This window comes from Gavia stellata, unplaced genomic scaffold (assembly GCF_030936135.1).
Source record: "Gavia stellata isolate bGavSte3 unplaced genomic scaffold, bGavSte3.hap2 HAP2_SCAFFOLD_42, whole genome shotgun sequence".
In the NCBI taxonomy this organism is placed as follows: domain Eukaryota; kingdom Metazoa; phylum Chordata; class Aves; order Gaviiformes; family Gaviidae; genus Gavia; species Gavia stellata.
Window position 1 is genome coordinate 1,186,129 of NW_026776913.1, and position 14,603 is coordinate 1,200,731.

General features: G+C 50.5%; 1 protein-coding gene across 1 annotated transcript; it reads right to left on the reverse strand.

Moving 5' to 3' along the window:
- Window positions 1-13,103: 13,103 nt before the first annotated feature.
- On the reverse strand, window positions 13,104-13,853 carry LOC132321507 (olfactory receptor 14A16-like). Its single transcript, XM_059835002.1, has one exon. It carries the CDS (start codon window positions 13,851-13,853, stop codon window positions 13,104-13,106), a length of 750 nt encoding a protein of 249 aa, XP_059690985.1.
- Window positions 13,854-14,603: the final 750 nt, after the last annotated feature.

Sequence of the window (14,603 nt, forward strand, 5' to 3'; positions counted from 1 at the left end):
TTTAAAAAAAACCTGAGGCATCTACCTGCCATGAAGACACACCTGGCGCTGTGTCCCCAGACTTGAAGTCAAAACAGAAGCTGACCTTCACCCTCCACACCAACTCCTGAGATTGAGAGCACCACAGGCAGGTGTGGAAATACATAATATGTCTGTGGTCTGAAAAACTGAAGCAAGGAGAGAAAGGCTAATGGGTATGAAGTGAAGCCTTCCCCTTACCCAGCCGTGCTCTCCACCTCACAGATAGCAACACTGCAGGGCACTTGTTTTTAGCATATTTGTTGTGTATCGAGTGTAGGACACATGCACTGGTCCTACGCTGGAGGTCCAGCTGCTGAGGAGGTGAACAACCCTCTGCAAATGTCCTCAGAGTGATCTGGAGCTGAGGGCAGCCCTGACCCACACAGCACCCTCTCAACAGCAGAAGCACCCTGCCATTGCACTGGTCTCTCCTTCCACCCCCAGCTTCTCCCCACAGCGCCGTGGGGAGCTCCCCGGGCAGGCTGAGTGCTGACCCTGGCAGGCGGCAGAGTCCCTGCCCCAGCACCCAGCCCCGGGGGTGCAGGGACCCTGCTCGGAAGGACAGCCCTGGGCACCCCTGGCTGCACACCCACCTTCACACCCTGCAGCCGTCCCTGGCAGAAGGCAGCCCTCATGCCCTGTCCCTCTGATGGGGCAGCAGGGAAGCCCTGCTCTGGGGCACCTCCTTCTCCTCTACACTGGAGAACCTGTGACAGTTCTTCCTGAAAGCTCTCAGAGTTTGTGGGATGTGCCAGCATTAGGACATCTGCCCATGAACTGTACCTAAATCACCCTGCAGCCAGAGACTTACCGTGTCAAGGGCTGTGAAGATTTCTCCTCCAGTGAGCTCGCCTCTGTCCTCCCACCCCAGACTGCCTTTAAACCCTTCAATGCCTCACTCCTCATCCCTGGGAGAAGGCAGCCGTCATGCCCTGCCACCTCCTCTACACAGGAGTGACATTCCTGGGAACTATGCCACGTTTATGAGAGCCCTCCACAAACTCCAGCTGCATTGCCCTGCAGCCAGAGACTTACCATGTCAAGGGCTGTGAAGATTTCTCCTACTTTGCGCTCTCAGCATACTCCTCCTCCTGACTGACTTAAACCCTTCGCTGCCTCAATCCTCTCCCCTCGGTGCCTGCAGGCAGTGCCCTCAGCCCTGCTGCGCTCTGCAGAGGAGCTGCTCCTGGGCAGAGTTGTCTCTCGGCAGTGATGCCCGCTTGCCATGAGCTCCCTCTGTCCCAGGAGCCCGGCACAGCTCAGCAGCAGAGGACCATCTCAAGGTGTTTTAATGACCCCTCGGGTGGGTTTGGTGCCGAGTCCATAAACCTCAGACAGGGAGAGGAAGTTGAAGAAACCTCTCAAGAAGTCAGTGTCTGATGCAATCTCCACTGTTTCTTGGAGTGTTAATGGGTCCCACGGAGGGACATTGCTGACAAAGCCTCCCCAGGGGCTGCTTAGAGCAGAAAACTCCGGGCAGTGATGACAGGTAGGCAAAGGCAATGTGAAGGAAGAGATTCTGAGTAACCCTGGATGTGTTACCTAAAGGCAAAGGGCCAAGCTCTGACCCCCAGCCCCTGGGAAGGAGATCCGGTCCCTCGCACATTGCTCAGGGCTCTTCCTGGGGCGGTGTGATGTGGGGATGGGCAATGCCCAGGGCAGGACTACGGTAGGATACCTCCCAGGCTCCCAGGTGGGGAAGGGGAGGCAATGAGCCCCGAGTGCTGTAAGGACAAGGTGCTTCCTCATGGGTGTCAGTGGCAGAGACAACAGCCACAGCCGAGGAGGGAAAGAGCTGATCTCTCTTGGGGGCTTTTTCGACTTCATCCCTCTCTCATCTCCACCATTGGCTGTCCTGTGGTCTCCCACACCTGCACCTCTCTCTGCAGGCTGTAGACATCCACCCTGCTACCCCACCTGGCTCTCACCTGAGCATCTTCCTTTACTGATATCTCTCCATCCTTCCTCGTTGTCCCTTGCAACACAAAGCCTTGGGTTGATCCAGTCTCCCTCTGGGTGACTTCTTACACCACAGCACTGCCCTTCGAGTGACATTTCTCTTTCCTTGTGTCCAGTCTGGAGCTCTCTAGCTGCACTTTGTGCTATAAGTTCTTCCTCATGCTGTTTCCCACTACGAAGAACAGATTCATCATCTCTGAAACCACCTTTCCAGCAGTCTCAGGCTACTCCTATACTGCTCTGAGCCTCTCTGCCACTGGGTCAATGCTGCCCAGGTCCCTCAGCCGCCCCACACAGGTCATGTGCACCCGGTCCCATACCCCATCTTGGCAGACCTGCACTCGACACTCTCTAGTTCCTCCTGACTTCTCCAAACTGGGGAGCCACCCACTGGGACACACCCATGTGTGTGGAGCCACACCAGTGCTGAGTCAAGGGGGATGATCACTCAAGTTGTCTGGGTGGCCCACACTCCTCCTAACACAGCCCCACGTGCAGCTGCCCTTGTTCATAGGGACCATACGCTACTGGTTGTAGGGCATCCCTCGTAGTGCCCAGGCCCTTCTCCTCAGCTGCTCACGTCCCAGCCTGTCCTGATGTATGGGGTTATTCTCCCCACGCCCCCCACCACTGCAGCTCGGACGCAGAAATGTTGAACCATACAACTGTCACAGAGTTCCTTCTCTTGGGCTTCCCCTCCCTCCACCATCAGGAGCCCCTCATGGCAATCGCTCTCCTGGCTTCGTACCTGGTGATCTTAGGGACAAACCTGCTGATCATTCCCTCATTCTTGCTGAAGGAGACCTCCACAGTCCCACAGACTTTTCCCTCTGTAACCTCTCCTGTTTGGAGGTTTTCATCACCATATCCATCATACCCAAAGCCGTAGAAAACTTGTGCATGGCCAGCAAAGCCATATCCTGCCCAGGCTGCTTAACTCAGTGCTACTTCTGTTCCCTTCTGGGCTGCATCTTCATGTATGTCCAGCCTTCAAGTCACCTCATTTCCTGAAACAAGGCAGTGGCCCTTCTCAACACAGTGCCAACTGCTTTGACGAGTCCCTTTGTTTTCAGCCTCAGGAACCAGCTGATGAAAGATGCTCTCAAGGCAGGTTTCAAAAGAAGTGGGATAATCTTCAGAAACTGCTTTTCCACCTGAGGAGAGGTGTTGTAAGTGGATTTTGAAAGGGGAGAGGGGTGGGGAGGGCAAACACATGGTTATGATGCATCTGCAGAAATGAGACCTCTCTTTCTTAGCAGTGTAAGATCTCCTTAATCGAATATCACACCAGACTCTCTTCTGCAACACGTCATCATAAGATGACCCTGCATAGCAATGCCTTTCAAATGACCTACAAGCACTTTACAAACCCTGGTGAATACCACAGTGGCATTTTCTAAGCGTGCAAACCAAGACAGAGAGCAACAAGCAGAGGACTTCATCCCTCCATGGCACACCCAATTCTCAACAAGCTTCGCCCTCGTCCGGTTCTCATGCAACTGCGCCTTCCTTCTAAATCTGGTTTCCTGCTTATTTTGGTGACAGATCTTTGCTGAACCTCTTAGTCTTTAGGAAATGACAGGACATAGGTGGAACACAATGAAGAGAACAATAACAGCTTAATTTTTCGACCAAGTGGAAAATACATCTCCGTTAACGTCCTGGTCAGAACAAAAACATGCCTGAAATTCAGTCCAGTTGAACTGTTGAGAATGACCTCTCTTCTAATTTGGTCCAGAATCTAGAATATTGGTCAGGAATGTAGTTTGGAGTAACAGTGCACCTGTCTCCAGATCACTCATGTTTGGTGAAATAAATGTCCAGTCCTTGACACAATGCTCCCAGAGCCAATACTTCAGCTAATCCAGCACATTCAGTGGAATTAGCTTGTTCAGACATAGACTTTTATAACTTTAATGTCTAAAAAGATGAGTTCATTCTCTGGCCTCCTTTGATAGCGGGGAAGGATCAGCACTCTAGAGGGTGATATCATCTCCTCCTACAGTGGTCTTCAGGAGAACTGTACTTAGCATCGACTTGGCAGCTTAGTTTTCCCATAGGGAATGCCAAGTGCCCTGAGCCACATACTGGGCAACGCGTGCTCATTTGCACAAGGGAGGGACTCTTGCTCAGCGGGGCCATCCTTTGAAGACATGAGGGTTACAATTGTACCTTAAAGTCTCTCCCAAATTAAAAGGAAACCTCTCCTCTTCTCTAATCCCTGCCACAGTGTTGCCATTTTGTGCCAGGGGCTCTTTGCACAGCGGCAGCTATGAAGTGAGACCATGTGTCTTGGTACAGTCCTGTCCTGCCTGTCTTCTCATTCCAGCTCCTCTTTCCTTAGACACCCTCTCTGTGTCCTTGACACTGCTGAACCCAGATACAGGCAGCGTGGTGGTCAGTGCAGTCAGAGCTGTGGGGCATAAGCTAATGGGCACTCACACACCTCAGTGGACAGGCAGAGGTTGGGGCAGAGTGTATGGGGCCAGGGTGCCAAGACATGTCCCTTATGTTCTCAACTCTCTTAATCTCTCGCTGTCTCTTTCTCCATCTTGCTCGTATCTTAGGGATCCATCTCAATCCCTCAGCTCTCTCACAGTTGTCTCTCAGCCATCTACATGGGATGTGATTTAGAGCGAGCAGTGAATCTGAGGCACCCTCCCCATGGAAGCACCTTCAGGACCAAGGCACCCCAGTGTAGGTGGGGTGAATGACTGAGTAAAAGGGCTCCTCCATTCCAGGAGCTCTCTGGGCTGTCTAGGTGACTGCCTCGGCCATCTCCAACTCACGGTAAAGATATGAAGTTTGAGACAGGGAATCATCAGGGACCGTGTTTTTTCTGACCCAAGCGTTATGAAAGCCCAAAGAGGAGGCGTGGGCAAAGTGCTCTCTCTTTCAGCCACAGACATTCCCTGGGCAGGCAATCCAACAGGTACCAGGAATTTGCTGGAAACCTGTGCTTGATCATGATCCTGCACGGCCTCAGCCCCCACTCATCCGCGGGACACCCCCCGTCACCATTTCCATGCTGAACAGGGAGTCCTGAGAACTCAGATGGGAATACTGACGTCCAGGTGCTGTGTCGCTGCAGGGAGGCAGCCCAAATGCATTCAGAAAGAGAAGATGAGGAGGAAAAGACGTTCAGCAAATGATCATCACCCCTGTTCCTTTCCCCTCCTCCTCAGGCAACATCACTTTTCCTCATTTGGCTTGGACAGCTCAGGTGCCTTTTCTCTGGAATTCAGTTTTCCCTGCGCTTCTCTCCCTAGTTCACATCTGCTTCTAAGTCTCCTGTCTAACAGACCCTTGGCACTGCCTTTGACTAGCAAGCTAGTAACTCCTGGCCACTCTCGGTCAGTGGAAAGAGATGGACTGTCCCAGGACAGAATTGTCTCATCAGAAAGCAAATGTTTCAGGGAGTTGAGACCACTAATCCTGTGTAGTGTCCATTCTTCCCCAGGGTGAAGATCAGTCCATGGCACGATGCGTTGCCCTGAAAGCTTTTTTGCATGATGGAGCTTTTCTGTCGGGCCCCTCTTCCTGTTGCTTGAAAGCAGGACTTGGCTAACGTCTATGCCAGGTAGTATGGGGAATAACTTCATGCGTCATAATGTAATGTGAGCAATTGAACATTCTCTATCATTCCACAGAAATAGGCACCTCAGTGCGGCAACTCATCTCTCTCATGAGAGGAGGTTCTTCCAAGAAGAGCAGTTTGGCCCTCTCAAAGAACCTGTTCCTGCCCTTTCACGAGGAATGGAGCCCCTAAGCCAAGTGTGAATTCAGTCAGAGGAGGGAAAACCTCCATGTTGTCTCTGGCAGTGACTCCTTCCCGATTCCTTTGTACAACAAACACAGAAGCGCATGCCCTTCCTCAGGTTCCCTTCCTGCCAAGTGGGGAAAAGAAGGTCCTACAGCACTTCATGGAGAAAGAGGAATGGGACAAGCGGACATCACCAGTGGAGTTCCTCCTTGTGCTGGTTTTGGCTGGGATGGGGTTAACTTTCTTCATAGCAGCTAGTATGGGGCTGTGTTTTGGATTTGGGCTGGAAACAGTGTTGATAAAGCAGGGATGGTTTAGTTACTGCTGAACAGGGCTCACACAGAGCCAAGGCCTTTTCTGCTCCTCACCCCACCCCACCAGTGAGTGGGCTGGGGGTGCACGGGAAGTTGGGAGGGAACACAGCCGGGACAGCTGACCCCAACTGACCAAAGGGATATTCCATACCATATGACGTCATGCTCAGTATATAAAGCCAGGGGAGGAAGAAGGAAGGTGGGGACATTCGGAGTAATGGCGTTTGTCTTCCCGAGCAACCGCTACGCGTGATAGAGCCCTGCTTCCCTGCAGATAGCTGAACACCTGCCTGCCGACGGGAAGTGGTGAATTAATTCCTTCTTTCGCTTTGCTTCTCCGCGCGGTGTTTGTTTGCTCTACTTATTAAACTGTTTTTATCTCAGCCCACGAGTTTTCTCACTTTTACTCTTCTGGTTCTCTCCCCCACCCCACCTGGGGGGAGTGAGTGAGCGGCTGTGTGGTGCTTAGTTGCCAGCTGGGCTTAAACCACGACAGTCCTTTTTGGCGCCCGAACAGGGACTCGAAGGGTTCGAGATAATAACAGATTCAACAGTACTTCTATCCTTTAAAAGTTATAGGTCAACATTAGTCTGTTTAATTTGCACCATGATCTTCTTTTTGCTGTATCTGTTAAAGATTGGCCTGTGCTTTTTCAGTATGCTGTGCTCTGCAGTAATTAGTGACATTTTGCCTGGAAGATTTGTTTTTAAAATGTTGACCTTGAGCTGGGTAATCTGGTGTTTGGTCTCTGGGCTGAAGCCATTACTGTATTTTGGGTACCATCTCGTGGAGATACTTCACAATTATACTCCTTCTGAGAGTTTTTTTGTGGAGGAAATACAGAACAGCACCCTTGCTTCCTTCTTCTGTGATGTTGTCTCCCTCATGACAATGACCTCTCAGTACCTTGAACATCCTTGGGCAGTTAAAATACTTCTATTGATATTCCTTAGACATATTGCTTCAGTTTTCTCTAAGGTCAACAAGCAATTTAGGAATATGACCCAAGTTCCACGAGAGTATGGTCATGGGTGGCACGGCATGTGGGAGAATATGGGCAGGTATCTAGAGAACTTCTCACCTCCAATGATCTGGACTTTCACCCCTGAACAACTACAGGATCCTGATGAAGTGGTAGAATGTTTGAAAAAAAAATGCCATGGCTACTCCAGAGAGGCACAACTTACCGCGCTGTGCTGGGCCCTGACCAGTATCTACCAAACACTGCTTGATACTATGCAGCACCCTCAGGGAGAAGAGAGGGGAAAGAGATCAGGCACTGTATTCGTCGCCCCTATAACTAAAAAGAAACAGTGGAAGCAGAAATCAGCTCGTTTAGTAAGGGATGAAGAAGCTTCTCCTAAGAGGGAAAAAGAATCAGAAGAGGCAGCCTCTTCTGCAGCAGAGCAGCCACAAGAACAGGAGGAAGAGGCTGAGATAATCAATGAAACGGAAACCACCCGCTCCCTATCCCTAAGTGAGCTACGAGATATGCAAAAAGATTTTAGCCGTCAACCAGGTGAGCTAATTCTCAGCTGGTTACTTTGATGCTGGGATATTGGGGCCAGTAGTCAGGAATTGGAGGGTAAGGAAGCCCGGCAGCTGGGATCGCTTGCTAAGGACAAGGCCATTGACAAAGGGATTGGAAAAAAGGCAGGAGTCCTCAGTCTTTGGCAGCGACTCCTATCAAGTGTGAAGGACAGGTATCCCTTCAAGGAAGAACTTGCAAACTCTCGAAGGAAATGGACCAACATCGAGGGGGGCATCCAGTATCTAAGGGAATTAGCCGTGTTGGAGGTAATCTATAATGACCAGGCATGCAAAGACCCGGATGAAATCCAATGCACACGGTCCATGTGGCGCAAGTTTGTACGAAATGCAGCAACGTCTTACACCCACACCCTGGCAATAATGAACTGGACAGACATTGAGGCACCAACTATAGATGAACTGGCCAGGCAACTCCGAGAATACGAAGATAACCTTGCTCCCTCCATGTGTGCTTGTGTCTCGGCTGTGGACAGACACAGACTGACTCAAAACATGTTCGAGCAAGCTGAGAAGGGTAGGTTTTCCTCATCCACTCCAACCAGAGCCTCGGCTATTAAGAGTCAGCTTTTCCCTGTTCAGGCGAAAGGGTACCGGTGGCGCACACCACGTGCAACCCTGTGGTTCTTCCTGCGTGACCAGGGGGAGGACATGAGGAAGTGGGATGGTCAACCTACCTGGAGACAATCGTGTTTACTGGACTGTGTGGATTCGATGGCCTGGCACATCAGCCCCACGGGAGTATAAAGCTCTAGTGGACACCGGTGCACAGTGTACTCTAATTCCATCAGATTACAAGGGGGCGGAATCCATCTGTATTTCTGGAGTGACAGGGGGATCCCAAGAACTGTCTGTGTTGGACGCTGAAGTAAGCCTGACTGGGAATGAGTGGCAAAAGCACCCTATTGTGACTGGTCCAGAGGCTCCATACATCCTTGGCATAGAGGGCATCTCAGGAGAGGGTACTTCAGAGACCCAAAAGGGTATCGATGGGCTTTTGGTATAGCTGCTTTGAATACGGAGGAAATTAAACAGCTGTCTAGCTTGCCTGGTCTCTCAGAGGATCCTTCTGTGGTGGGGTTGCTGCAAGTTAAAGAACAGCAGGTGCCAATTGCTACCATGACAGTGCATCGGCGACAATATCGCACCAATCGAGACTCCCTGGTTCCCATCCACAACTTGATCCGTCAACTGGAAAGTCAAGGAGTGATCAGTAAGACTCATTCACCCTTTAATAGTCCCATATGGCCCGTGCAAAAATCTAACGGAGAGTGGCAGTTAACAGTGGACTATCGAGGCCTGAACGAAGTCACACCGCCGCTGAGTGCTGCCGTACCAGACATGCTAGAACTTCAATATGAACTGGAGTCAAAGGCTGCCAAATGGTATGCAACAATAGATATCGCCAATGCGTTTTTCTCGATCCCTCTGGCAGCAGAGTGCAGGCCACAGTTTGCTTTCACATGGAGGGGTATCCAGTACACCTGGAATCGACTGCCCCAGGGGTGGAAACAGAGTCCTACCATTTGTCATGGGCTGATACAGAGTGCACTGGAACAAGGTGAAGCTCCCGAACACCTGCAGTATATTGATGACATCATTGTGTGGGGCAACACAGCGGAGGAAGTGTTTGAGAAGGGGAGAAGAATAATCCAGATTCTCCTGAAAGCTGGTTTTGCTATAAAACAAAGTAAGGTCAAAGGGCCTGCACAGGAAATTCAGTTTTTAAGAATAAAATGGCAGGATGGGCGTCGTCATATCCCAATGGATGTGATCAATAAAATAACAGCCATGTCTCCACCAACTAACAAAAAGGAAACACAAGCTTTCTTAGGTGTTGTGGGTTTCTGGAGAATGCATATTCCAGGTTAAAGTCTGATCGTAAGCCCTCTCTATCGAGTGACGCGGAAGAAGAATGACTTTGAATGGGGCCCTGAACAGCAGCAAGCCTTTGAACAAATTAAATGGGAGATAGTCCGTGCAGCTTGGGCCAGTCCAGACAGGACAAGATGTGAAAAATGTGCTTTACACCTCAGCCAGGGATAACGGCCCCACCTGGAGCCTCTGGCAGAAAGCACCTGGGGAGACTCGAGGTCGACCTCTAGGGTTTTGGAGCCGGGGATATAGGGGATCTGAAGCCCGTTACACTCCAACTGAAAAAGAAATATTAGCAGCATATGAAGGAATTCGAGCTGCTTCGGAAGTAGTTGGTACTGAAGCACAGCTCCTTTTGGCCCCTCGATTGCCTGTGCTGGGCTGGATGTTCAAAGGGAAGATCCCCTCTACGCATCACGCAACTGATGCTACATGGAGTAAGTGGGTTGCACTGATAACGCAACGGGCTCGGATGGGAAACCCCGACCGCCCGGGAATCCTGGAAGTGATCACGGACTGGCCAGAGGGCCGAAACTTCGGAGTGTCACCAGAGGAGGTGACTCGTGCTGAAGAGGCCCCTCTGTATAATGAATTATCAGAGACTGAGAAGCAATATGCCCTGTTTACAGATGGATCCTGTCGTATTGTGGGAAAACATCGAAGGTGGAAAACTGCTGTGTGGAGTCCTACGGGACAAGTTGCAGAAACTGCTGAAGGACAAGGTGAATCGAGTCAGTTTGCAGAGGTGAAAGCCATTCAGCTGGCTTTAGATATTGCTGAATGAGGGAAATGGCCAGTACTTTATCTCTATACGGACTCATGGATGGTGGCAAATGCCCTGTGGGGGTGGCTACAGCAATGGAAGCAGAGCAACTGGCAGCGCAGAGGTAAGCCCATCTGGGCTGCTGAATTATGGCAAGGTATTGCTGCTCGGGTAGAGAACCTGGTTGTAAAAGTACGTCACGTAGATGCTCACATACCCAAGGGTCGTGCCACTGAAGAACATCGAAACAATGAGCAGGTGGACCAAGCTGCTAGAATTGAAGTGGCTGAGGTGGATCTGGATTGGGAACATAAGGGTGAGCTATTTGTAGCTTGATGGGCCCATGACACATCAGGACATTTAGGAAGGGATGCAACATACCAATGGGCTCGTGATCGAGGGGTGGACTTGACCATTGATGCCATTGCACAGGTTATCCATGAATGTGAAACATGTGCCATAATCAAACACACTAAGCAGCTAAAGCCTTTTTGGTATAGGGCGATGGCTGAAATATCAATACGGGGAAGCCTGGCAGGTTGATTATATCACACTACCACGAACCCGCCACGGGAAGCAGCATGTGCTTACAATGGTGGAAGCAACTACCAGATGGTTGGAAACATACCCTGTGACCCATGCCACTGCCCGGAACATCTTGGGCCTTGAAAAGCAAGTTTTATGGCGACACGTCACCCCTAAAAGAATTGAATCCGACAATGGGACTCATTTCCGAAACAACCTCATTAACACCTGGACCAAGGAGCATGGCATTGACTGGGTGTATCACATCCCCTACCATGCACCAGCCTCCGGGAAAATGGAACGATACAACGCACTGTTAAAAACAACACTGAAAGCAATGGGTGCTGGGACATTTAAGCATTGGGATACACATTCAGCAGAAGCCACTTGGCTAGTTAACACTAGAGGCTCTGCCAGTCGACCTGGCCCTGCCCAATCAAAACCCCTGCGCACTGTGGAAGGAGATAAGATTCCCGTAGTACATACAAGGAACTTGCTGGGAAAAACAGTCTGGGTTATTCCTTCCTCAGGAAAAGGTAAACCTATTCGCCGGGTTATTTTTGCTCAAGGACCTGGTTGCACTTGGTGGGTAATGCAGAAGGATGGTGGACTCCAGTGTGTACCTCAAGGTGATTTAATTCTAGGTGAAACTGATCCATGATTTGAGTTACATGTTACAGAAATTACTACAGCAGGAACCACCTGAACCAATGAAGGACAAGCCTTACAAGAAGCAGTGCAAGTGCAGCAGTGACCTGACCTGAGCTGGCTGTGGTGCCCAATAACTCCACGCGATACAACACCTCTTCTCTCCTGAGTGACCACCATCAACAGATGGAGCCCAAAGTCACGGACTAAATGAACTCAATGGACATTTTGTGGACATTTGTGGATATCTGTGGGCACTTTACAGGCATTTCACAGGGGTGGTCCATAGACTAAGGGAATGATATCTGTGTACTATATGAAAGGATCTGAAGGGTGATGGTAGGTAAGGAGAATGTATTGGATGGTGTGCTACCTGAGTATGACATAAATGGTATGGAATAAGGGGTGAAGAATGTGCTGGTTTTGGCTGGGATAGAGTTAATTTTCTTCACAGTAGCTAGTATGGGGCTTTTCTGCTTCTCACCCCACCCCGCCAGCGAGTAGGCTGGGGGTGCACAAGAAGTTGGGAGGGGACACATCTAGGACAGCTGACCCCAACTGACCAAAGGGATTTTCCATACCATGTGATGTCATGCTCAGTATAGAAACTAGGGGAAAAGCTGGCTGGGGGACCGCTGCTTGGGCTGGGCATTGGTCAGAGGGTGGTGAGCAATTGTTTTCATTTGTACCACTTGCCTTTCTTGTTTGTTGTTGTTGTTGTTATTTTCCTTTTCATTACAATTTTTATTATTATTATCATTATTATTTCATTTTGCCTCATTTCACTTATTAAACTGTTATTAAACAGCTGGGGTGAGAGGCCAGTGCTGGAAAAGGTGGTGGTTATTGGCTGGTGTGTGACGACTGCCCTGGGGCAGGTGCCCGGGGTGTCCAGCAAACACGAGCACAGGCCAGACCCTGCTCTGCTGGTCCTTCATGTCTCTCGCAGGAGCCCGGCTGTGCGAGGACCCTGCTGTGTGCCCCCACCCTGCCCACTCACACACTTGAGCTGTTCACTGGAGTTTTCATCTGTGGGGCCACTTTCTTGGGCATGTTCTTGAGAGCAGCCTTGGAACAAGACCTAAGCCTTCAGGCTGTGCCCTGAGAAGATCACTTTTTTTTATGGAAACATTGTTGTGGAGGCCAGCTCTGTCACAGAAGTGCCCATTCCCTGTCCCTCCCTGTTGTCACAGGACTACCACATGGCAGGACTGTGCCCAAGCTGCCAGAGCACTCAGGCCTTACACCAATGCAAGGGCTGAGAAGAAGAGAGTGGAAGTGGGAAGTGAGCAGGTCTGGAGACACCAGGCACTGGTGCTCCCTGGCAGTGCTGCCGTGCTGGGATTCTTTTCCTCTCCGCCTCTGCACACCCGTACTCACCCTGTAGCTCCAGAGAATGCCTCAAAGGAAGGATCTCAAAGAAGTCACTGAGGGGTTCTTAGTTTTGTTTAAACACACAGACAGCATGGCTCCTTATTTACACAAAAGTTGGATAGACATATAATTACAAATGGCACAAATAATGACAATTCTTTATGGACAACATTGTGCAAAGTAAGACAAAGCAAATAAACCCCAAACCCACAACCAAAGCCACCAAAAACTACAGAAGATGGGCTTGGCCTGTAACGAGTCACATTAGGAGTGATTTGCAGAAGATGATAATCAGTTTATTGCTTTTGAAAATCATCCAGTCATCAGTTTCCACACTGCATCCTTGAGCTCCTGGTTCCTCATGCTGTAGATGAGGGGGTTCACTGCTGGAGGAACCACCGAGTACAGAAACGACACCAGCAGGTTCAGGGATGGGGAGGAGATGGAAGGGGGCTTCAGGTAGGCAAAAGTGCCCGTGCAAATTAAGAGGGAGACCACAGCCAGGTGAGGGAGGCACGTGGAAAAGGCTTTATGCGGTCCCTGCTCAGAGGGGATCCTCAGCACAGCCCTCAAGATCTGCACGTAGGACAGCACAATGAAAAGAAAACAAAGAAAAGAAAAAAATAAAGTAAAAACAAGAAGCCCAACTTCCCTGAGGTAAGCATCTGAGCAGGAAAGATTTACAATCTGTGGGATTTCACAGAAGAACTGGTCCACAGCATTGCCTTGGCAGAGTTGTAGTGAAAATGTATTGGCCGTATGCAGCAGAGAAGTGAGCAACCCACTACCCCAGGCAGCTGCTGCCATGTGGACACAAGCTCTGCTGCCCAGGAGGGTCCCGTAGTGCAGGGGTTTGCAGATGGCAATGTAGCGGTCGTAGGACATGAAGGTGAGAAGATAAAACTCTGCTGACATGAAAAAGACGAACAGAAAGACTTGGGCAGCACATCCCAAGTAGGAAATGGCCCTGATGTCCCAGAGGGAATTGGCCATGGCTTTGGGGACAGTGGTGGAGATGGAGCCCAGGTCGAGGAGGGAGAGGTTGAGGAGGAAGAAGTACATGGGGCTGTGGAGGTGGTGGTCGCAGACTATGGCGGTGATGATGATGCCATTGCCCAGGAGGGCAGCCAGGTAGATGCTGCTGAGGAGTCAGCTTTGCTCTGCTGCAGTGGGTACATGGGAGCTGGTTCGTGACAGCTCCAATGTTCACAGGGGATGTAAAATGTAATCCACCTTTCATGGAAAAATTCAATATCTGCCCTAATGTCTCAGAGGAACGTGGGCTGTGGCAGAGAGGCTTGGCATGTCTTTTTAATAATTTTGTCTGTGTTTTCTCACAGAGCTGCAGTGTCCATCAGCCCTTTTCCCATCTGCCCTGTGCTTTCGCTTGTGCTGCCTTGGAGATGACTTCACACACAAATTACTGTTTTAGAAAAAAACCCTAAACCTGGACTCTGATGAGACCAGAGGAGTCCTGTTTCAAAGGACAGCTCTGCAAACTCTTCTCCAGCCCAGCCCAGAGGTGGAGGTGTGATGGAGAGGGCAGGACACGACCCCTCCCAGAGAGAAGCAACTGACTCTGCGAGGAGAGTGCCGACCCCCAAGGAAAGGCTCCGCACTCCCGAGGATCCCACAGCAGAGCTGCGCCTTTCTGGGGGGCAGCTTGCAAGCCCTGCAGGACAGGCAAAGCAGAGACTCGGGGGTCCCTCAGATGGGAGGTTCTACAGAGAGAGTCAGCTCATTGCCCTGCAGACAGTGCCCAGCAGACATCTGCAGGGAAACACAGAAAGAGAGCTGCCTGAGCGCACCCTC

What these genes read in the sequence shown, in the direction of transcription:
- LOC132321507 (XM_059835002.1), bottom strand. Translation starts at nt 13,853, where the DNA reads ATGTACTTCTTCCTCCTCAACCTCTCCCTCCTCGACCTGGGCTCCATC.